This window comes from Bos indicus, chromosome 24, assembly GCF_029378745.1.
Source record: "Bos indicus isolate NIAB-ARS_2022 breed Sahiwal x Tharparkar chromosome 24, NIAB-ARS_B.indTharparkar_mat_pri_1.0, whole genome shotgun sequence".
NCBI lineage: Eukaryota > Metazoa > Chordata > Mammalia > Artiodactyla > Bovidae > Bos > Bos indicus.
The window spans coordinates 37,960,984-37,984,499 of NC_091783.1; the positions used below are offsets into that span (position 1 = coordinate 37,960,984).

Below are 23,516 nucleotides of genomic sequence, written 5' to 3' on the forward strand. Positions count from 1 at the left end.
TTCTGGAAGAAAACATAAAAAAACCTTGTTACCTTGAATTAGCTAAAGCTTTCTTAGCTACAACACTGAAATCACAATCCAGGGACAGGAGGAGGCTTTGGGGAGTGATGGATGTGTTCTCTGGGGTTCTCCGATGGCTCAGCAATAAAGAATCTGCTTGCAATGCTGGAGACCCGAGTTTGATCCCAGGGTCGGGAAGATCCTCTGGAGAAGGGAATGGCAACCCACTCCAGTATTCTTGCCTGGAGAATCCAATGGACAGGGGAGCCTGGTGGGCTACAGTCCATGGGGTCGCAAAGAGTTGGACACGACTGAGCACACATCTAGTTTGAAGTTCTACTTCCTGCACAGTTTTTTTCTTCTTTTTAAAAATGTGCTTAATGTTTGTGTACTTGTGCTTAGTTGCTCCAGGGAATCTTCCCAACCCAGGGATTGAACCCAGTCTCCCACATTGCAGGCGGATTCTTTACCATCTGAACCACCAGGGAAGTTTTATGAACATAAGTTTTATGTGCTATGCTAAGTCACTTCAGTCGTGTCTGACTCTGTGTGACCCCACAGACGGCAGCCCACCAGGCTCTCCAGTCCCTGGGATTCTCCAGGCAAGAACACTGGAGTGGGTTGCCATTTCCTTCTCCAGTGCATGACAGTGAAAAGTGAAAGTGAAGTCGCTCAGTCGTGTCTGACTCCTAGCGACCCCATGGACTGCAGCCTACCAGGCTCCTCCATCCATGGGATTTTCCAGGCAAGAGTACTGGAGTGATCCTCAAAATTCCCCCAGGTGTATAAGCGTCTTCTCCATGCATTGGATCAGATTAGGAATTCCACCAATCTTCTTAAAGAAGTCTTTAACAGCTTCTGACCTGTCCCCTCTCACCCAGACACTCAGCAGACCTGCCTCACCACTGTTGTCAGGAGATTCCTCTCCATCATCCTGAGACTTCCCTTTCCCCTTTCTTGTGCTGGATCACCTGTTTCCTGGATTCCATATTTACTTCTTTTTTAAAAAAATATTTATTTATTTTGGCTACACCGGGTCCCACATGTTGTAGCACGTGGGATCTAGCTCCCTGACCAAGGATCGAACCCAGGTCCCTTGTGCTGGGAACGCAGAGTCTTAGCCACTGGACCACCAGGGAAGTCCCTGTATATTTACTTCTTTGCTTTTTTCCGTTTTGTACTTTTTTTCTAGAAATGTCTTCAGTGTTATCTTTTAACTCTTCTGTTGGGTTTTCCAGTTCTCCGTTAAGTTTTTTAATTTCTAAGAACCCTTTTCTTTCCATCCCACCTCTCCATTCCCCACCAGGTGTACAGGAAGATGCTCTGTAAGGGACCGCATCAATTTCCACTTCCTTCACAGGGACTTCTTGCCTAACCTTCCTCTCTTTTCTCTAAAAAAAAAAAAAAAAAAGAAAGAAAAAAACTTTAAAATTTTCTGGATTTTCCTTAAAATCTTTGGTTCTCCTTTCGTGGCTTTTCTCTGGTCTCTGTGAGTTTGCTGATTCTTAGCTGTCTCCTCCTTCTTGAAAGTCATAGAAAAAGCCTCCTGAGAAGTCTGTACTTTGGAGACAGGCTCATTCACTGTGATCCTCAGTGTTGGGTGATCTAATTGCAGAATCCCTGATGGCAGTTTCTTTGGTTCTTTGGGCTCAGACTGGCCCATTCCTCCACTGCAGGCTGTTCATACACCTATGTAGAGGAAATGTGTCTGGCTGCTGGGATCCTGGGAGCCGAGAGAGCATAGAACACTTAGGGCAGGTGCCTCGACATTCTGTTTGTGAATTTTCATTTATCCTCCTATTTTCAGTACAGCAACCCTGCCCTCAACTGTTTGCCTGTCTTCCAGACCCAGAACTGTTTGTTTTGGCCTCTGAAGGGAAACCTCCAGCTTCCTGCCAGAGTAGGGAAGAGCCATCTGTCACCTGACTGCAGATTCAGGCAGTTTTAGCTTCACCCCCGGCCCTACGTCCAGTGTTGTCAATGCCCACGCCTTTTGTAGGTTCAGAGACTTAAGTTGAATTACATCTTAGATTTCTGCATGGCTAGCTTTAGATTCAGCTTTCTCTGGTCACCTGAGCCAATTATCATGTGTCTATCTGCCTTCTGGCTCCCACAATCCTGGTGCTGTATTTTTTCCTCTCTTGTTCTCATCCTCCACAACTTGTGCCAAAACAAACACAAAATCCTTTTACTGTCATTTAGTTTCAGAAGGCCTCAAAGATCGATGTGTGTATATTTTTTTCACCACCTTTAATCAAAAGTCAATCTAGCAATAATGCACATATTCAACAGGGAGAGAAATTTAACTCATATTCTTAAATACTGTGTAACTATTAAAGAAGTATTTGTCATGAATATTTAATAATGAGAATGCTTTTGTTGTAATATTAGTTGACTTTTTAAATATTACTGAATTTTTTACAAAAGATGATTTCAACAACTTTCAAAATGATCATGGAGAAAGCATGGGTAAAAATATACCCCTCTATTAATTCATGGTTAATGAGTAGGATTATGGAAATTTTTATTTCTGCAATTTATAAATTTTATGGTATATAAATATTATCTTAATTTTCTTGTCATTAATTAGATTACTTAATGATTCACAATTATTATAGAAAAAGTATTGTTGTTGCTTAGTTGCTAAGTCATATAATACTTAAAAAGATATCTGTCTATCCATGCATATAATCTCAGTTTTTTTCAGTTGCTCCAAAGTTCATTGGAGAGTTATAAACTGTTAACATGCTGCTGTATGTTTTCCTCTCAGTAAATCTGCATGCTATTTTTATAATAAAAATAATAATATTCTTCCTCATTGTATCTACTCTTAAGAGTCTTGGAGTCAGTCATGGGCTAACGTAAAAAAGTCTAGTTTGAACTACTGTTGAAATACAATTGTTACTTGAAAGAAAGGGGAGATCCCTGGGAGCCTTTTAGCTTTCTCATCTTAGTCAATGGAAAGGATTGGTTTACAAGATTTGCTAATTATCAGCTTGGAAGACAGGAAGACCTCATGAGAACTCCTGGGGACCAGTCCAGGGAATGGGAGAGAATGGAGGCAAGATGCTTGGAGGGCTTGGGATAGAACATAGAGCACAGCTGAGGGGAGCGTTCCTAGGGGAGGGCTTGATCCACTTGGCTTAGAATCAGTCCTGCAGAGCAGCAAAAATATGCCATGTGGATCCTATCGAATAATCCTATTGGCTGACCTGTGAAACAGGAATTGGGAACAGAGACCTAATGTTGGGGGCTTCCCAGGTGGTGCTAGTGGTAAAGAATCTGCCTGCCAATGCAGGAGATGCAGGAGACAAGGATTCCATCCCTGGGTCGGAAAGATTTCCTGGAGGAGGAAATGGCAACCCACTCCAGTATTCTTGCCTGGAGAATTCCATGGTCAGAGGAGCCTGGCAGGCTGTAGTCCATGAGGCTGCAAAGAGTCAGACACGGCTGAGTGACTGAGCACATAAAGCACACAGCTAATGTTGGGTGGAGATGAGACATTGCTTTATTAGCCTAAAGGAAGTTTTGAAGTCTTGCTTCAAAACCCCATGCATTCATGGACCCTGGCTTGGTGCTGCCATAGTATTTAATCTAGTGACCTCCAGACAGCCTTCCTCTGTGCGTGGTCCCTGCCTGCGAATAAGTGAGGAAGATCTGTGATCCTCCATTTGGATTCCTTTTCTTGAAGTAGATAGGTTATCACTGCATCTTATCTTTTTAGTAATGAGTTACTAACTTTTTCTTTTGTTTCAATAGGGAGCACTGAATAGCACCCTGAGGTTACAAGTCTACCTTTTAAGAGATGAATCAGCTAGATGGACTCTGCTATGTTAGATTTAGTTCCTAAATTGTGATGGTTTCAAAAAGTGATATTGAGTTTCAGCCTCTTACAAAGTCTTTTTTTTTTTAAATTAATTTACTTTTATTTTTGGCTGCACTGGGTCTTCGTTGCGTTGTGTGGGCTTTCTCTAGTTGCAGCAGGCGGGGGCTACTCTTCATTGAGGTGGGTGGGCTTCTCATCCTGGTGGCTTCTCTTTTGTTTCTGAGCTTGGGCTCTAGGGTGCACGGGGTTCGGTAGTTGGTGGCTTGCTGGCTCTAGAGCACAGGCTCAGTAGCTGTGGTACATGGGGTTATTTACTCCAAGGCATGTGGGATTTTCCCAGACCAGGGATGGAATCCATGCGTTGGCTGGCAGGTTCTTATCCACTGTGCCACCAGGAAGCCCATCTTACAAAGTCTTTTAATCTTCTTCTCTTTGCACTATCTCTTTGTTTCTCTTGCTCTATTTTCTTTCTTTTTTCACTTTTTGTTAGGCTAGTGTCATTTATCAATCTGTTTATTTGGGAAAGTGGGAGATGGATTGTAATAGCCATTCAATGTGAAAACAAGTCTTACCTTATCACTAGATAATTTTTAAAAATTTAAAATATTAAAAAAAAAACCCCAGCTGTCTTTAAGAAATGTCATCTACCCAGTTTTGTATTTTAAGATCCTATCTAAATGAATGACTACCAGCAAAATTATAAAAAGAATTATAATTAGAGACTGAAGAAACAAGTAATCTCTGCTTGATAGCAAATTTCTTATGGAAAGGTTGAAAACAATCATTAACATCAATTTTTAATGCTTATTTATTTCATAGCAGTTAACTACATAGTGACCTTCGAGAATGGGTATGGTTTGGAATTTTAAGCACCACCAAAATTGGGGCTGCCAGCTCTTTGGGGGGATGTATTTAAAAGAAATTACTCAGTTTACTGGGGAACAGCAATAATTTATTAAATGTTCAACTTTTTAATAACATGATAAAAATAGCTCATTTGAAGTTTGGGGGTTGCTATTAGGCATATAATGTTTAACATTCCTACAGATATGGCCAAGTGTCAGGGCATGAATTCGGTGATATAGAATTGCTAACTGCAGGGGAAATGTTTGAAGTACATTTAAAAAATTAGGATGATTTTCTCTTTATCTTTAAAGAAAAGATAGTATAATTGCTTTCTTGAGACTTCACTCTTCAGAGAGATTTATTCATGTTATATGTAATATAATGTAATATCCTTCCTTATCTCTGATAATTTTTCTTACTCTGAAGGCTCCTCTGTCCGAAATTAATATAGCAGGCTCCTGCTTTTTTTTTTTTTTATTTTTGGCTGCTCTGGGTCTTCACTGCTGCTTGAAGGCTTCTCTCTAGCTGCTTCAAGCAGGGGCTGCTCTCTAGTTGTGGTGCACAGGCTGCTCACTGTGGGGGCTTCTCTTGTGGTGCATGGGCTCTAGGCACGTGGGCTTCAGTAGTTGTGCACAGACTTAGTTGTTCCGTGGCAATGTGGGATCTTCCTAGACCAGGGATTGAACCTGTATCCTCTGCATTGGTACGTGGATTCTTAACCACTGGACCATCAGGGAAGTTCACTCCTGCTTTCTTTTGACTAGTGTTAATACAGTATGGACCTAATAGAAGCAGAAGATATTAAGAAGAGGTGGCAATAATACACAGAAAACCATACAAAAAAGATCTTCATGACCCAGATAACCACGATGATGTGATCACTCACCTAGAGCCAGACATACTGGAATGTGAAGTCAAGTGGGCCTTAGGAAGCACCACTATGAACAAAGCTAGAGGAGGTGATGGAATTCCAGTTGAGCTATTTCAAATCCTAAAAGATGATGCTGTGAAAGTGCTGCACTCAATATGCCAGCAAATTTGGAAAACTCAGCAGTGGCCACAGGACTGGAAAAGGTCAGTTTTCATTCCAGTCCCAAAGAAAGGCAATGCCAAAGAATACTCAAACTACCGCCCAATTGTACTCATCTCTCAACACTAGCAAAGTAATGCTCAAAATTCTCCAAGCCAGGCTTCAACAGTACATGAACCATGAACTTCCATATGTTCAAGCTGGACTTAGAAAAGGCAGAGGAACCAGAGATCAAATTGCCAACATCCACTGGATCATCAAAAAATGAAGAGTTCCAGAAAAATATCTATTTCTGCTTTATTGACTATGCTAAAGCCTTTGACTGTGTGGATTACAACAAACTGGAAAATTCTTAAAGAGATGGGAATACCAAACCACTTTACCTGCCTCTTGAGAACTCTGTGTGCAGGTCAAGAAGCAATAGTTAGAACTGGACATGGAACAACAGACTGGTTCCAAATTGGGAAAAGAGTACGTCAAGACTGTATATTGTCACTCTGCTTATTCAACTTATATGCAGAGTACATCATGCGAAATGCCAGGTGGATGAAGCACAAGCTGGAATTAAGATTGCTGGGAGAAATATCAGTAACCTCAGATATGCAGATGACACCACCCTTATGGCAAAAAATGAAGAACTAAAGAGCCTCTTGATGAAAGTGAAAGAGGAGAGTGAAAAAGTTGGCTTAAAGCTCAACATTCAGAAAACTAAGATCATGGCATCTGGTCCCATCACTTCATGGCAAATAGATAGGGAAACAATGGAAACAGTGACAGACTTTATTTTTGGGGCTCCAAAATCACTGCAGATGGTGACTGCAGCGATGATATTAAAAGACGCTTGCTCCTTGGAAGAAAACCTATGACCAACCTAGACGGCATATTGAAAAGCATAGACATTACTTTACCAACAGAGGTCCATCTAGTCAAAGCTATAGTTTTTCCAGTAGTCATGTATGGATGTGAGAGTTGGACCATAAAGAAAGCTGAGCGCCCAACAGTTGATGCTTTTGAACTGTGGTGTTGGAGAAGACTCTTGAGAGTCCCTTGGACTTTAAGGAGATCAAACCGGTCAATCCTAAAGCAATCCTGAATATTCATTGGAAGACTGATGCTGAAGGTTAAACTTCAATACTTTGGCCACCTGATGTGAAGAACTGAGTCATTGGAAAAGACCCTGATACTGGGAAAGATTGAAGGCAGGAGAAGGGGACAACAGAGGATGAGATGGTTGGCTGGCATCACCGACTCGATGGACGTGAGTTTGAGCAAGCTCCAAGAGTTGGTGATGGACAGGGAAGCCTGGCGTGCTGCAGTCCATGGGGTCTCAAAGAGTCGGACACAACTGAGTGACTGAACTGAACTGAACTGAACTGAATGCAGTATATTTTTCTCCATCACCTTACTTTTAATCTGTGTCTTTATATTTAACATGGATTTCTTATAGAAAACACAAAGTTGGGTAGTATTTTTTATGCATTCTGACAACCTCTGTCTTCTAATTGGTATATTTAGACCACCAGTAGTGGCAAAGTGATTACTGATATAGTTGGATTAATATCTATGAGATTTCTGTTTCCTTGTCCTCTGTTCCTATTTTTGTCTTCCACATATTTCCCTCTTAGCACATATGCTATATTTTCTTGTTTTTACTCTTTTTAGTGGTTGCCTTAGTAGATTTACAACTGGTCCAAGTTCATTTTCAAATAATACTATATCACTTCAAGAGTATTGAACATACTTTATAATAATTAAGTAGCCCTAATCTTACTTCTCATCCTTTGTAGTATTGCTGTCATTCAATTTACTTCTACTAAAGAGTGTAAGATATTCATATATATTGTTCCTATTATTATTTTGAACAAAGTATTACCTGTTAGATCCATTAAGAATAAGACAAAGAAGTTTTTATTTTACTTTCATTTATTCTCTGATGCTCTTCCTTTCTTCATGTAGATCTGAGTTTCTGGCTTATATCATTTTCTTTCTCTCTGAAGAACTTCTTTTAACATTTCCTACAAGTTGGATCTACAGATTTACAAATTTCCTCAATTCTTGTTTGTCTGAGAAAGTTTTTATTTTTTCTTGTCTTTTGAAGGATAGTGTCACAGCATACAGGATTCTAGATTGGTGTTTTTATCTTTCGATATTAAATATTTCACTCTCTTTTCTTCTTACTAGTATGGTTTTTGAGAAAAAGTCACATACAGTCCTTATTTTTGCTCCTCCATAAGAAAAATGTCTTCCTTCTGGCTTTTTTCAGGATTTTTTCCCTTGGTTTTCTTTGAATATGGCATGCCTAGCTGTGATGAATTGGGCATTTATCCTGCTTGGCCTTCTGTGAGCTTCCTGGATCTGTGGTTTGGTGTCTGACACTAATCTGGGGCTGTTCTTAGTCACTGTTGGTTCAAATATTGCTTCTGTTTCTTTTTCTCTTTTCCTTCTGGTGTTCTCATTATGTATGTTAAACCTTATATAATTGCCTCATTATTCTTGGATATTTTGTTGTGATTTTTTTTTTCAGGGTTGTTTTTTTCCCTCTTTGCTTTCAGTTTGGGGAGTTTCTGTTGTTGCATCCTCAAACTCAGAGGTTCTTTCCTCAGCTGTAGCTTATCTGCTAATGAGCCCATCAAAAGCATTCTTCATTTCTGGTAGTGTTTCTGATCCCTAACATTTGTTTTTTATTCTTTCTTAGAGTTTCCATCTCTCTGCTAACATTGTTCATCTATTTTTGTATGCTGTCTACTCTTTCCATTATGGTCCTTAACATTTTAATCATGGTTTAAAAAATACCTGGTCTGGTATGTCCAACATTGTTATAGATGCCTCTGCGTTAACGCTTGTTGAGTCTTAATAAGTTGTATTTTTACCTTTTAGTATGCCTTGTAGGGTTTCCCTGGTGGCTCAGCTGGTGAAGAATCTGCCTGCAGTGTAGGAGACCTGGGTTTGATCCCTAGGTTGGGAAGATCCCCTGGAGAAGGGAATGACAACCCATGCCTTGTAAGTCATTGTTGAAAGATGGACATGATGTAGTGGGTAAAAGGAACTGTGGTGCGTAATAAGTGAAGTGAAGTGAAAGTTGCTTAGTTGTGTCCGACTCTTTGTGACCCCATGGACTATACAGTCCGTGGAATTCTCCAGGCCAGAATACTGGAGTGGGTAGACTTTCCCTTCTCCAGGGGATCTTCCCAACCCAGGGATCAAACCCAGGTTTCCCACATTGCAGGCAGATTCTTTACTTATTGAGCCACAAGGAAAGCCCAAGCATACTGGAGTGGGTAGCCTATCCCTTCTCCAGTGGATCATCCCAGCCCAGGAATCGAACCAGGGTCTCCTACATTGCAGTTGGATTCTCTACCAACTGAGCTATCAGGGAAGCCCATGGTGAATAATAGGTGTTTAGTAAATGCAGTGGTAAGGTGAGGGGTGAGGGGAAGCATTTTCTAGCCCTATGATTAGGTCAATCAATGAGCCTGTGTCCTTGGACAGTGAATTTCAGCAGTATTTCTCATCCCCTTCCCCTTCCCACTGTGGTACAAGTGTGCAAGAGGGGGCCGAGGTTAGGTATTTCCCTTCTCTCTTCTGATTAGAAACCCAACAGATTAGGCTCTGGGCTTCCCGGGTGGCTCAGCGGTAATGAGTCTGCCTGGCAATTCGGGAGACCTGGGTTTGATCCCTATGTCAGGAAGATGCCCTGGAGAAGGAAATGGCAATCCACTCCAGTATTCTTGCCTGGAGAATCTTATGAACAGAGGAGCCTGGTGGGCTGCAGTCTGTGGGGTCCCAAAGAGTTGGACCCAACTGAGCAACTGAGCAGCAACAATAAGATTAGGCTCTGGTAAGTTAGTTTCTTCTGCAGCCAGAGCTTTTTAGGAACAGAAGGCTCTGGCATATTTCTGAATGGTTCCTTTCCCCCTCTTTCTTCCAGAAGCACAGGGTGGGGATGGGGCTCTTCTCTGATTTCTACTGTGAAGACCTGGTAGAGCTGCTGCAGGTAAAACTCATGAACTATGGAGGCCCCTCATAACTGGGTCCCCATAAAGTTTTTAACTCTCAAACTTGTCCTCACTGAGCTGCCAGCAGTTCATCAATCACCATTCAGGTTTTCCTGTCCTGGCACTGGTTCCCACTGGGGCTTTCTTTTGTGGGTTTCTACTCCAGCAAAAACAAGACCGGGAGCTGACTGTGGCTCAGATCATGAACTCCTTATTGCCCAATTCAGACTTAAATTGAAGAAAGTGGGGAAAACCACTAGACCATTCAGGTAATGACCTAAATCAAATCCCTTATGATTATACAGTGGAAGTGAGAAATAGATTTAAGGGACTAGATCTGATAGACAGAGTGCCTGAGAACTATGGATGGACGTTCGTGACATTGTACAGGATACAGGGATCAAGACCATCCCTAAGAAAAAGAAATGCAAAAAAGCAAAATGGCTGTCTGAGGAGGCCTTACAAATAGCTCTGAGAAGAAGAGAAGCGAAAAGCAAAGGAGAAAAGGAAAGATATACCCATTTGAATGCAGAGGTCCAAAGAATAGCAAGGAGAGATAAGAAAGTCTTCCTCAGAGATCAATGCAAAGAAATGGAGGAAAACAATAGAATACAAAAGACTAGCTGCTAAGTCACTTCAGTCGTGTGTGACTCTGCGACCCCATAGACGGCAGCCCACCAGGCTCCCCCGTCCCTGGGATTCTCCAGGCAAGAACACTGGAGTGGGTTGCCATTTCCTTCTCCAATGCAGGAAAGTGAAAAGTGAAAGTGAAGTCGCTCAGTCGTGTCTGACTCTTAGCGACCCCATGGACTGCAGCCTACCAGGCTCCTCCATCCATGGGATTTTCCAGGCAAGAGTACTGGAGTGGGGTGCCATTGCCTTCTCCACAAAAGACTAGAGATCTCTTCAAAAAATAAGAGATACCAAAGGAACATTTCATGCAAAGATGGGCTCAATAAAGGACAGAAGTGGTATGGACCTAACAGAAGCAGAAGATATTAAGAAGAGGTTGCAATAATACACAGAAGAGCTGTACAAAAAAGATCTTCATGACCCAGATAATCACGATGGTGTGAACACTCACCTAGAGCCAGACATCCTGGAATGTGAAGTCAAGTGGGCCTTAGGAAGCATCACTACGAACAAAGCTAGTAGAGGTGATGGAATTTCAGTTGAGCTATTTCAAATCCTAAAAGATGATGCTGTGAAAGTGCTGCACTCAATATGCCAGCAAATTTGGAAAACTGAGCAGTGGCCACAGGACTGGAAAAGGTCAGTTTTCATTCCAATCCCAAAGAAAGGCAATGCCAAAGAATGCTCAAACACAATTGCACTCATCTCACATGCTAGTAAAGTAATGCTCAAAATTCTCCAAGCCAGGCTTCAGCAGTTTGGGAACTGTGAACTTCCAGATGATCAGGCTGGTTTTATTTATTTATTTATTTTTCAAGCTGGTTTTAGAAAAGGCAGAAGAACCAGAGATCAAATTGCCAACATCCACTGGATCATGGAAAAAGCAAGAGAGTTCCAGAAAAACATCTATTTCTGCTTTATTGACTATGCCAAAGCCTTTGACTGTGTGGATCACAATAAACTGTGGAAAATTCTGAAAGAGATGGGAATACCAGACCACCTGACCTGCCTCTTGAGAAACCTGTATGCAGCTTAGGAAGCAACAGTTAGAACTGGACATGGAACAACAGACTGGTTCCAAGTAGGAAAAGGAGGAGGTCGAGGCTGTATATTGTCACCCTGCTTATTTAACTTATATGCAGAGTACATCATGAGAAACGCTGGGCTGGAAGAAGCACAGCTGGAATCAAGATTGCCGGGAGAAATATCAATAACCTCAGATATGCAGATGACACCACCCTTATGGCAAAAGTAAAGAAGAATTAAAGAGCCTCTTGATGAAAGTGAAAGAGGAGAGTGAAAAAGTTGGCTTAAAGCTCAACATTCAGAAAACGAAGATCATGGCATCTGGTTCTATCACTTCATGGCAAATAGATGGGGAAACAGTGGAAACAGTAGCTGACTTTACTTTTTTGCTCCAAAATCACTGCAGATGGTGACTGCAGCCATGAAATTAAAGACGCTTACTCCTTGGAAGGAAAGTTATGACCAACCTAGATAGCATATTCAAAAGCAGAGACATTACTTTGTCAACAAAGGTCCTTCTAGTCAAGGCTATGGTTTTTCCAGTATTCATGTATGGATATGAGAGTTGAACCATAAAGAAAGCTGAGCACTGAAGAATTGATGCTTTTAAAATGTATTGGAGAAGATTCTTGAGAGTCCCTTGGACAGCAAGAATATCAAACCACTCAATCCTAAAGAAAATCAGTCCTGAATATTCTTTGGAAGGACTGATGCTAAAGCTGAAACTCCAATACTTTGGCTACCTCATGCGAAGAGCTGACTCACTGGAAAAGACCCTAATGCTGGGAAAGATGGAGGGCGGGAGGAGAAGGGGATAACAGAGGATGAGATGGTTGGATGGCATCACCAACTCAGTGGACATGAGTTTCAGTAAACTCTGGGAGTTGGTGATGGACAGGGAGGCCTGGTGTGCTGTGGTTCATGGTGTTGCAAAGAGTCGGACACAACTGAGCGACTGAACTGAACTCAAGTAAGTTGTGATTCTCTGTGTGTCTGTCTGTCTCTCTAGTTCTTAGAGCAGTAATTTGCCCTGTGGCCTCACATCTCTGCCTGGTTTAAGAAGAACTGTTGATTTTTTGGTTTGAAAAGTTTTTTACTTGTTAAGACAGAGTGGTGACTTCTAAGCTCTTTACCTGCTGGACCAGAAACTGCCTGTTATCTTCTTTTTACATATAAAGAAACCAAGGCACAAAGAAGTTTAATAATTTGATCAAGGCCTCCCAGCTGTGGTAGTGCCAGGATTTGAATCTCGGTGCTTTAGCTCAGGAATCTGTGCCCTTAACCATCATTGAGGGGAACAAGCAAGTTGGGCCAGTGGGGGAAGGAGAAATGTGTTTTCTTACCATGAGACCTTTCATATCTCCTAAGTTTACATTTTCTTTTGAATTTTTTTTTTTTTTTTGGCCATGCCTTGTGGCATGCCATCTAGTTCCCAGATCAGGGATTGAACCCATGTCCCCTGCATTGGGAGCTCAAAGTCTTAACCACTAAGACCACCAGGGAAGTCATTACATTTTTTTCAAAACATTTTCTAAAACCGTGAAAGGAACATGTGCCAGAAGGGTTGGTTTGAAAATGATGATTACTATAACTTGAAGTAGATATAATAATTAAACATTTTAGAGTAAAGGGGGGAAAATTCACTCCTAAATCTACAATTTTTACAGATTACATTTCAGTCCTTGTCCATCTTTGTGAATATTATATGTGGGTATTATGTCCTCTTTTTCATTTAACATTGTACCATGGGAATTTCTCCCATGTTTCCATATCCTCTTTACAAAATCATATTTAATAGCTGTATAATAGCCTGTCTTGGCGATATGCTATAATTTACAAAAGCATTCTTGTTTTCTTGACATTTGATAATTGATATATTTTTTTACAATGATAATGTTCCACAGTTGTTTCCCTTTCACTGAGTGATTTCATTTAGGATAGCCTCATAAAAGGAATTACTGGGTCAGTATATCTGGGTAGATGTATAATTATCACCAATTTTTGTCATATTAATTTCTAGAAGGACTGTACCAATTATCTGGGCTTCCAGCATTGTATAATTATATCAAATATAATAATATAAAATGTTATATGTACATATATGGAAAATCTTTTAGATGCAAGGGTAGTGTCAAACTAAGAGACTGTAGAATAAGACCCCTTCCATCAGCTGAAACGTGGCTTATTCTCAGATTTAAGTTTATGTTACATGGGGCCTTGCATATAGGAGACATTCCATAGCATTTTTGTTTTTTGGATGTGGACCATTTTTAAAGTATTTATTGAAGTTGTTTCAATATTGCTTCTATTTTATGTTTTGGTTTTTTGGCCTTGAGGCATGTGGGATCTTAAGTCCCCAACCAGGGATCAAACCCGCACCCACTCCTTTAGAAGCTGAAGTCTTAACCACTGGACCGCCAGGGAAGTCCCCATAGATATTTATTGAATGGATGGATGAATGACATCCAAGTGATTTCTCCTAATTAACACTTAAAAAGCTAGTGACAAAGTCGAAATGATTTCCTGATTTAAGATACAGAGTTCTTTCTCCACGATAACTGCATTCTTACCCCATCCAGTCAACAGTTAACTGTATACTTAGTATATGAAAAGCATGGTCTGGAAGCTGAGGGTTCTGTGTTATCAGTAAACATAGTCCCAGTCCATCATGGTCCTCACAGTTTGACTGGGAAACTCACCTACTTCTCTGGACCAAATCCTCATTATAAAATGAAGATGCTGACCTCAGAAGTTCCCTTCAGCTTCTGGATTCAGTGATCTTCTCAAACTCTAAATTTCTTACTTCTGGATACTAAGACTCTAAGCATATTTTAAAGATCAATCTAAAAGGACTTTCTTGGTGGTCCAGTGGTTGAGAGTCCGCTTGCCAAAGCAGGGGACACGGGTTCTAACCCTGATCTGGGAAGATTCCACATGCGGCAGAGCAACTAAACCTGTGTTTTCCACAATTACTGAGCTACCACAGAAGCCTGTGCACCCTGGAACTTGTGCTCTGAAGCAAGAGCAGCCACCGCAATGAGAAGCCCTCACCCCGAAGTTAGAGAAAGCCTGTGTGCAGCAATGAAGACCCAGTGCAGCCAAAAATAAATAAATAAATAAAAATATTTTTTTTAAATCTAGCTTTTTTTTTTTTTAAAGAACAACCTAAAGAAACTAGTGATTCTGCGTAATGACAGAAAGTCTTCCTACTCCTCATTTGTTCTTTTGTTCATCATTCTTTGAGCACGTGCTAAACGTGAGCTACTATTTAGTTCTAGGAATAAGAAAGAAAAAAAAAGAGAGAAAGTCCTCTTCTCTTAAAACGTCTTGTCGTCTAAGATGGGAAAGCTCTCTGAAGAGGAGCAGTTTGGGAACAGCGGTACTTCACACAATGCTCGTATGTATGTGTGAGCGGGGTGCACTTGTTCTGCCGTCAGGGAGGGGAAAGGCTCCCCTTTGCTCCTCTCTTGAGTTCTTGTGGCTAGACCAATCATAACATTGACACAAGACAGATTTACAGGAGAAAAAGAAAAATTTAATTTGTGTGCACAGAGGTCGCAGAGAAATGGAACCTAAGAAGTGGCCAAAGCAAATAGCCTTTTACTTTGTAGACAAAGAGCAATAAATCTGAGAGGGAGTGACAGGGCAAAGAAACAGGTTTGGGTGTTTAATTAGTAAGGAATTTAAGCAGAGTTTGGACTTGGGTAATGATTTAATGAAGAAATAACAAGTGTGCAGGCTTCTCGGCCCTGAATCCTGTCTCTGGTGATAACAATATCTTTCCAGCTCCCAGTACAAGAAGGGTACCTTTCATGTGGAAGATATATTTCCTGCTTTCAGGGATTCTAGAGAAGGTAAAGGTATCATTCTTTGCATTAGCTGTTCCTTAAGTAATTTTAATTCAAACTAATCATCATGCTATTGAAGCCTATTTTGGGCCCCAATACTACTATTCTGGGACTTCCCAGGTAGCATTAGGGGTAAAGAATCCAGCTTCCAGTGCAGGAGACATAAGAGAGGCGGGTTCAGTCCCTGGGTCAGGAAGATGATCGCCTGGAAGAAGGCATGGCAACCCACTCCAGTATTCTTGCCTGGAGAATCCCATGGACAGAGGAGCCTGGCGGGCTACAGCCCACAGTGTTGCAAAGAGTGGGGCACAACTGAAGCAACTTAGCACGCACTACTATTCTAGCTAAAATGTAAATAAAATGGTCTCCAGTATTAAAGCAGAGAAAGGAACAGCTAACTTAGGCTTACCCTCTAATGCTCCCAGAAGCTAATGGGAATTATCACTGAATATTGAAGGTTTATCATGGGAAAAAATACTTGTATTTTTGTACTTGCCAACATCAAGATGAAAGAGGATGAATGGTAAACTCACCATTTCTCTTCTTCTACTTGCACTCCTACGGACTGGAACTTACTGGGTGCTTTATTTCCCCCTGTTTTCTCAGGTTCTTCAGCATCATCCACCTGAAGAAATAGCCACAAGTAGAGGTGCTCTATTTTAGTCATCTTTCTTGAAAAACAAAGTCTCATTTCATTAGAAACATCTGTAGTATTGCTGGAATGTTTGGTGATGCATTCAATCTTTGTGTATTTGATGAACAGCATCACTACATAATTAGCGTGCACTTTGACTCTGCTGATCTTAGTAAAATGCAGTTTTGTTCACTCCTAAGTTGCCCAATAAATGTCTGATTCCTGCAGAGATTTGTTAGGATGTACTTACTTGTGAGCACTATATTAGGAGGAAGTACCTCATGGGATGGGCTTCCCTGATAGCTCAGATGCTAAAGAATCCACCTATAATGCAGGAGACCCTGGTTCGATCCCTGGGTTGGGAAGATCCTCTGGAAAAGGGATAAGCTACCCACTCCAGTATGCTTGGACTTCCCTTGTGGCTCAACTAGTAAAGAATCTACCTGCAATTAAGGAGACCTAGGTTGGGAATATCCCCTGGAGAAGGGAAAGGCTACCCACTCCAGTATTCTGGCCTGGAGAATTCCATGGACTACAGTCCATAGGTTCACAAAGAGTCAGACACGACTGAGCGACTTTCACTTTCACCTCATGGGATTGTGCTTTTTAAAGTTTTGAATTTGCACATAACAAAATAGAAAAGAAGGAAGAAATTTCACTTACTGTAGTTAGAATTGTTGATACTGGGATATTTAGCTATAAACTTATTAAGATAAACTCTAGAGTACTTCATTTTTTCCCCTTTAAATTAAGGAATTGGCTTTGGATATCACTTCATAGCTTCTAAATAGCTATGTGTATGTTATAATTCATATAGAAAATATATCTAAATATAACTGATAGCTTATGTGACAGATCAGACCCAACCCAAATATGAAACAAATTTTGTGACTATTCAGAGCAATTAGTTTTATTCATCTTTTTTCTTAGTAAATTATTTCTTTTCTAAATATAAAATTTAATGTAAGTCTTATAAAACTGAAACACAACTATGGAGTCTGAGAGCCACAACTAGTGAAGTCCATGTGCCTAAAGTCCGTGCTCTGCAACAAGAGAAGCCACTGCAATGAGAAGCCCACGCTTTGCAACTAGAGAAAGCCCACATGCAGCAACAATGACCCAGTATAACCATAAAAAACAAAAAACACCAGGATGCTCCACGCCCTAAGAAAAGGAGAAAGAAAGGAAGCAGAGGTCCGAGGATGGGAGAGGAGGCTGCTGTTTCCTGTTCTAGGCTGGCCCCCACATCCAGACGCATAGCTTATTTGCATCAAAGTGTTGTAATCTTCTTAAGCTTTAGTCATTGCCAGTAAATTTATCTCTGACTTTAATCCCCTTAGATCCAAATATTGACAAATGTCACCTCTCTCATATAGTGTGTGGGGTAATCTATTTAAACTTTTGAAGAGATACTTAAAATTTTGAAATATGTTGCAGGATTAATTAAATCTCTTTCCTGAAAAAAAACTAAGAACGCCCATGGCGGATGGTACAATTTTAGCATTGTTTGGATAATCATCATCTTAAAGGAGGATGGGCTTCCGTGGTGGCTCAGCTGGTAAAGAATCCTCCTGAAATTTGAGAAACCTGGGTTTAATCCCTGGGTTGGGAAGATCCCCTGGAGAAGGGAACAGATACCTACTCCAGGATTCTGGCCTGGAGAACAGTATAGTCCATGGCGTCATAAAGGGTCAGACCCCACCGTGTGACTTTCACTTCCCTTCAAGTTACTATCACTGTTACTTTTTTGCTCATCCCCTGGTGGCTCAGATGGTAAAGAATCTGCCTGCAATGCAGGAGACATGGGGTTGATCCCTGGATTGGGAAGATCCCCTGGAGGAGGAAATGGCAACCCAGTCCAGTATTCTTGCTTGGGAAATATGGACAGAGGAGCCTGGAAGGCTACAGTCCATAGGGTGGCAAAGAGTCCGACACAACTGAGTGACTAACACTTAAAGGAGGATAATACTAAGAATAACAACTAAGCCCAATATGTATTGACCCTTAGCATGCCAGGCACTATGCTTGAACGTTACATATATTGTACCCATCAGTTTCTATTATAACCTATGAAGTACCAGTGCAACAGCAACTATCATTATTCTTATTTTCCACATGAGGAAACTAAGTGATTGGCCTAGGTTCACACAGGTTGTGAAGTAAATGATTATAATGCTAACTATTAGATATAGATTAAATTTAAAATGTTGGAAAAGATTTGAGAATTCTGACCCTAAAAAGGTAAACTAGGAGAAGGAGTCCGAGGACTTAGTAATAATCTCACGTATTTGAGGGATTCAGATTTAAGTTGGATTGCAGTGTAATGAAATTTGATGACTATTTTGTAGCCTAAATTGTAGTTTACTTGTTCCATCGCTAAGTCATGTCCGATTCTTTGTAACCCCATGGACTGCAGCACACCAGGCTTCCCTGTATTCCACTATCTTCTGGACTTTGTTCGTGTCCATTGAGTCAGTGATGCTATCTAATCATCTCATCCTCTGGCACCCTCTTTTCCTTTTGCCTTCTATTATTATTCTTCATCAAAGAAGCTGCATCACGTGGTCACACTAAATGTGAAGGTGAGGGATCTTCCTGATGCTCCAGTGGTTAAGACTTCAAGCTGCCAATGTAGGGGCATGGGTTTGATCCCTGGTCAGGGAACTAAGATCCCATGTGCCATGTGGCATAGCCAGAAGATAAAAAAAATAAACTAATTAAAAATAAAAATAAATGTGAAGGTACAATCTAGGCTCTGTCAACACAAGATGTGTGACCTTGGGTTCTCATTTCTGGGGTAGAGGTGATCACACCACCTATACCAGAAGGCTGCTGTAGGGGCTGGATGAGACAACCACGTAAAGCATGCAGTCCTCTCATATAATTTCTGTAGCTGTGAACAAAGATTCGAAGAAGAGCAAGAACAATTCTTTGGCTCACTAAAATATCCAGATATTCAAGAAGCAGTGCAGTCTCTGAAACAAAGTCTTTGTTCTCAATATTTTTTATGAATTTCAGAATAGTTCCATCTTACTGGCTAATAATGATAATAATACAAGTTGGATGTCATATAGTGCATGAATGCTTTATAATTTGGAGAGTTACTGAACTAACCAGCGGACCTAGGAGGTGATAAAGATAGAAGCTTTTAAACAAAATGAACAATAAGACTGATAAATAATTACCTTTAAATTATATTGTTAAGTGAAAAAAAAAGGCAAGATATAGACTAGTGAGAGGTATATGCTGCTAATATTTGGGTTAAAAAAAAAAGGGTATAAATAAAACATGTGGTTGACTATGTGCAAAATAGGGCTTCCCTAGTAGCTCAGCTGGTGAAGAATCTGCCTGTGATGCAAGAGGCCCCAGTTCGATTCCTGGGTCAGGAAGATCACCTGGAGAAGGGATAGGCTACCCACTTCAGTGTTCTTGGGCTTCCCTGATGGCTCAGACAGTAAAGAATCCGCCTGCAATGCCTGAGACGTGGGTTCAATCCCTGGGTTGGGAGGATTCCCTGGAGGAGGGCATGGCAACCCACTCCAGTATTCTTTCCTGGAGAATCCCCATGGACAGAGGAGTCTGGTGGACTATAGTCCACAAGGTCACAAAGAGTCAGACATGTCTGAGCGACTAAGCACGTGTGCAAAATAACCCTGCAGGGAGATGCAAATATTGGTAATATTAATTTTCTCCAGAAAGGAGAACAGACTGGCTATTCCTTCTCCCCTGGAGAAGGAAATGGCAACCCAGTCTACTATTCTGGCCTGAGAAATCCCATGGACAGAGGAGCCTGGCTGGCTATAGTCCATGGGGTTGCAAAGAGTTGGACACGACTTAGCAACTAAATGAACAGCAAAATGGACAGAATATAAAATTCTCCATATTAACCTGTTTTAAGTGTCCATTTCCAGTGGCATTAAGTACATCCACATTGTTGCACCACCAGCAGCATTATCCATCCCTAGAATCTTATTTCATCATCCCTAACTGAAACCCTCACAAAAAGCTGCATTCTGTAAACTCAGTCCTCCAAATAACCCTAGGTGGGCTATATTAGAAAACAGACTCCGGAAGATGAAATAATTTGCCTGGGACAACACAGAGGAGGGACCTCTGCTCTTCCCCACTCCTCAAAATCCTCTGGGCGATGGGAGGGAATCAGCTCCTGGAATGTCGTTGGGGTGAGGGTGGGTGGAGGCTGGCTCCAGACCCTGGCCTCCTGCTAGGTCATCTGGTCCCAAGCCACCAGTGCTACAAGTTCTTTTAGGAAACTTGACAACTCGTGCCATGGTAACCTGTAGGTTACATAAAAGCATTTGACTTGTTGCTACCAGAGAAAGTCTAATTGCCCTTTCAAAGTGGATGCTGCAGAGTGGATGGCGAACATCCATCATCGCTGTGAAAACGTACCCCATGCCTGCTCTCAGATGTGCCTTAGAGTTGGTTCAGCGTGGACAGATTTATTGGCCACCATGTCAGGAAGTTATTATTCAAAGGGCACCTGCATAATGGTACAGCACAAAAAAAAAAAAGTGGGGGGGAAAGAATGCCTCTTCTACGTGGATGGAAGGAACCTTCCAGCAGGGTAAGCCAAGCTGAACTGATCAGCCCAAGGATCAGTCTGATCTTATCACTTGGCAGCAGAAAACACTGACGTGAGCTGAGAAGTCTGCCAGAGTCTCCGCCTTTTTAATGACATGCATGATTAAGCAACCCACAATCACACTGACCCTGGCACACATTCTTCCCTCACGATGCTGTGATGTGAGTTATTGCTTTCCACGCTCTCCGTCCCTGTTGGTTTCACTGGTCAGCACTCCCACATCTGTGTGAAGTAGTTCCCATTTTTGTTCTCATGTGGTTACTCAGTAGCATCAAACACACCGTAACACCACCCAGCAACCCAGGTTTTTCTTGGATGCCCGCTCTTTTTTTGAGACTCCGAATGTGCATCAGGAATTGAGGGCACTTCATGTTTGATATTGCGTCCATGTTTGTTTAATTATCATCCCCTTGTCTTACAACATTCAATTTGAAGAACAAAAATAAAAGCAGCTAATCAACTATTCTTCAATTTTTAAAAAATGGAATATTTTTGGGAAAAAAATTGCTAATAATGTCTATAGACAAAACACTTTCATAATTTTTTTGATCACTTTTTTTTTTTTTGGCCACATGGCTTTACAAAATCTTAGTTCTCTGACCAAGGTTTGAACCTGCACCCATGGCAGTGAAATCGTGGAGTCCTAACCACTGGACCGCCAGGGAACTCCCTAAAATTACATTTAACTTAGGGGAGTCCAGAGCCAATAATTTGAGAGTCTGGTTCTACAATAGCTATATCATCCAAAATGGCAAGAGAGCAAATCTGGGAAAACAAAAGTTTACATTTCTTGATTTTGGGTTCCTATTTCAAAGGACAGAAAGTGAAGTTGTTGGGACTTCGCTTGTGGTCCAGTGGTTAAGAATCCGCCTGCCAATGCAGGGAACATGGGTTGGATCCCTGGTCCGGGAAGATTCCACATGCTATGGAGCAACCAAGCCCCTACACCACAAGTACTGAGCCCGTGCTTCCCAACAAGAGAAGCTACGGCAACGAGAAGCCCTGACACGGCAAAGGGAGAGTAGTCCCTGCTCACTGCAACCAGAGAAAGCCTGTGCGCAGCAGCGAAGACCAGAGCAGCCAAAAATAACTTGCTCAGTCGTGCCTGACTTTGCAACCCCATGGACTATACAGTCCATGGAGTTCTCCAGGCCAGAATACTGGAGTGGGTAGCTGTTGCCTTCTCCAGGGGATCTTCCCAACCCAGGGGTTGAACCCAAGTCTCCCGCATTGCAGGCAGATTCTTTACCAGCTGAGCCATCAGGGAAGCTCCCCAAGATATAACTAATTAATTATTATTATTATTTTTTTAAAGGGAGGCAGTTACCTGGATCCCAATGGACAGGCATCGGTTTTTCTTGAAGTGGTCCTTCTTCCTGTCCTCTGCAGTGACGGTGGCCATGGCGGCGGTGGTGGTGACAGTGGTGGCGTTGTTGCCCATGTGTTGACTCGCAGGCCCGTGGATCTGGGCATTGGCGGCTTCGATGGCGGCTGTCAGAGCCTTCATACTGTCCAGGCTCTCCGTGGAGTTGCTCAGTCCAGACTGGCTGATAATATCCCCTCGCTGGCCCTGTCCGTCCATGTAGGCATCCTGGGCCGACTCTGTGCTACTCTGGGCTGTGATAGAAATGAAAGGTTTCGTGGTAGTTCTGGGTGGGACTGGAGGTGGTGTCTTCTTATATGTTGTAATGCAAGATGACACTGGAAGACAGCGAAAACAAAGACACTGATTTCTGCATGGGTTTTAACTGCTGATACTGTAACTGACACCCGTTGGATATTAGGGCCCATGAAACACATCAAGACATTGAACGTGAAAGCAGGTCTGTTAATAGACTAAGGTCCCTGCTTAGGGGGCAGATGTGGGCCTCCTCTAAGGTGACACCCCCCGCCAAGACTGCAGGAGAAAGAGATGAAAAACACCGGATCTCTGAGGTGGAAGTTTCTGAAACGGAGATTAATATGAACCGACATAAAACAGACAGGACTGGCCATCTGTAGAAATCTTCCCAGGCAACAGGGAACCCTGAGAAATAATGAGTAACACAGATGAGGCCAGGGGCAGTCTGCCTTCTTGGGAAAATATTAACCCCAGCTAACACTGAACAAAGTAACTCATGGAGAAGATTCTGATGGTTCATAAAGAACATTGGGAAAAAAAAAAAAAGAACATTGGAAAAAAGAAGAAAAGCAAAGAGGTTGTGAGCCTGTGTGTTCTAACCCTGAGAACAGGGCAAAGTGCTGGTGGAGGGGGCTTTGGAGGGGGAAGGAGAGGGGCCTGGGGAGGGGGTGAGCTGAGCACAATGTCATGCTGCTGCTGCTGCTGCTGCTGCTAAGTCGCTTCAGTCATGTCCAACTCTGTGAGACCCCATAGACAGCAGCCCACCAGGCTCCCCTGTCCCTGGGATTCTCCAGGCAAGAACGCTGGAGTGGGTTGCCATTGCCCTCTCCAGCACACTGGCATAACCTCCTGCAAATGGTGTTCACCTGCACTCAGATCCTCCTCCCTTTCTTCCTGCCTTTCTTTTCCTTTCTCTTCCCTCCCCCCCTCCTCCTTTCCTTCCTTCCCTTTTTTGGGTATATGCTCACTATATAAACTTGTGTTCTGAGTTGTGGTGTTGTTTCTGAGAGGGAGGACACTGCACGTGCATCTCCTATTATAAAATATGTAAAATATTGTAAAAATGCACCCGCTAGTAGGAGATCGGACTTCCCTGGTGGCTCGGATGGTAAAGTGTCTGCCTGCGATGTGGGAGACCCGGGATCGATCCCTGGGTCAGGAAGATTCCCTGGAGAAGGAAATGGCAACCCACTCTAGTACTCTTGCCTGGAAAATTCCATGGACGGAGGAGCCTAGTAAGCTGCAGTCCATGGGGTCGCAAAGAGTCGGACTTGACTGAGTGACTTAAATTTCACTTTCACTTAGTGGGAGACCAGCCCTCAGGCAGCCCATTAGGAGCCGGCTCCCTGAAGTGCTGTCCTTCAAGAGATGTGATTAGACCGGGTGCCTGAGTCTGTGCAGCCACCAGCCACCCTGCAAGCATCTGAGGATGACCCCTGGGTCTTGAGGAAGCT

General features: G+C 42.2%; 1 protein-coding gene across 11 annotated transcripts in view; it reads right to left on the minus strand.

Moving 5' to 3' along the window:
- The window catches only part of DLGAP1 (DLG associated protein 1), a 781,268-nt gene that overhangs the window by 31,111 nt on the left and 726,641 nt on the right, over positions 1-23,516 (minus strand). For all 11 annotated transcript variants that reach the window (XM_070778877.1, XM_070778878.1, XM_070778884.1 and 8 more), the window contains 2 exons: positions 21,769-22,142; positions 15,738-15,829 (listed from right to left, as the gene is read on the minus strand). In XM_070778877.1, coding sequence (XP_070634978.1) covers positions 15,738-15,829; positions 21,769-22,142 — 466 coding nt within the window. The remainder of the gene's footprint in view (positions 1-15,737; positions 15,830-21,768; positions 22,143-23,516) is intronic.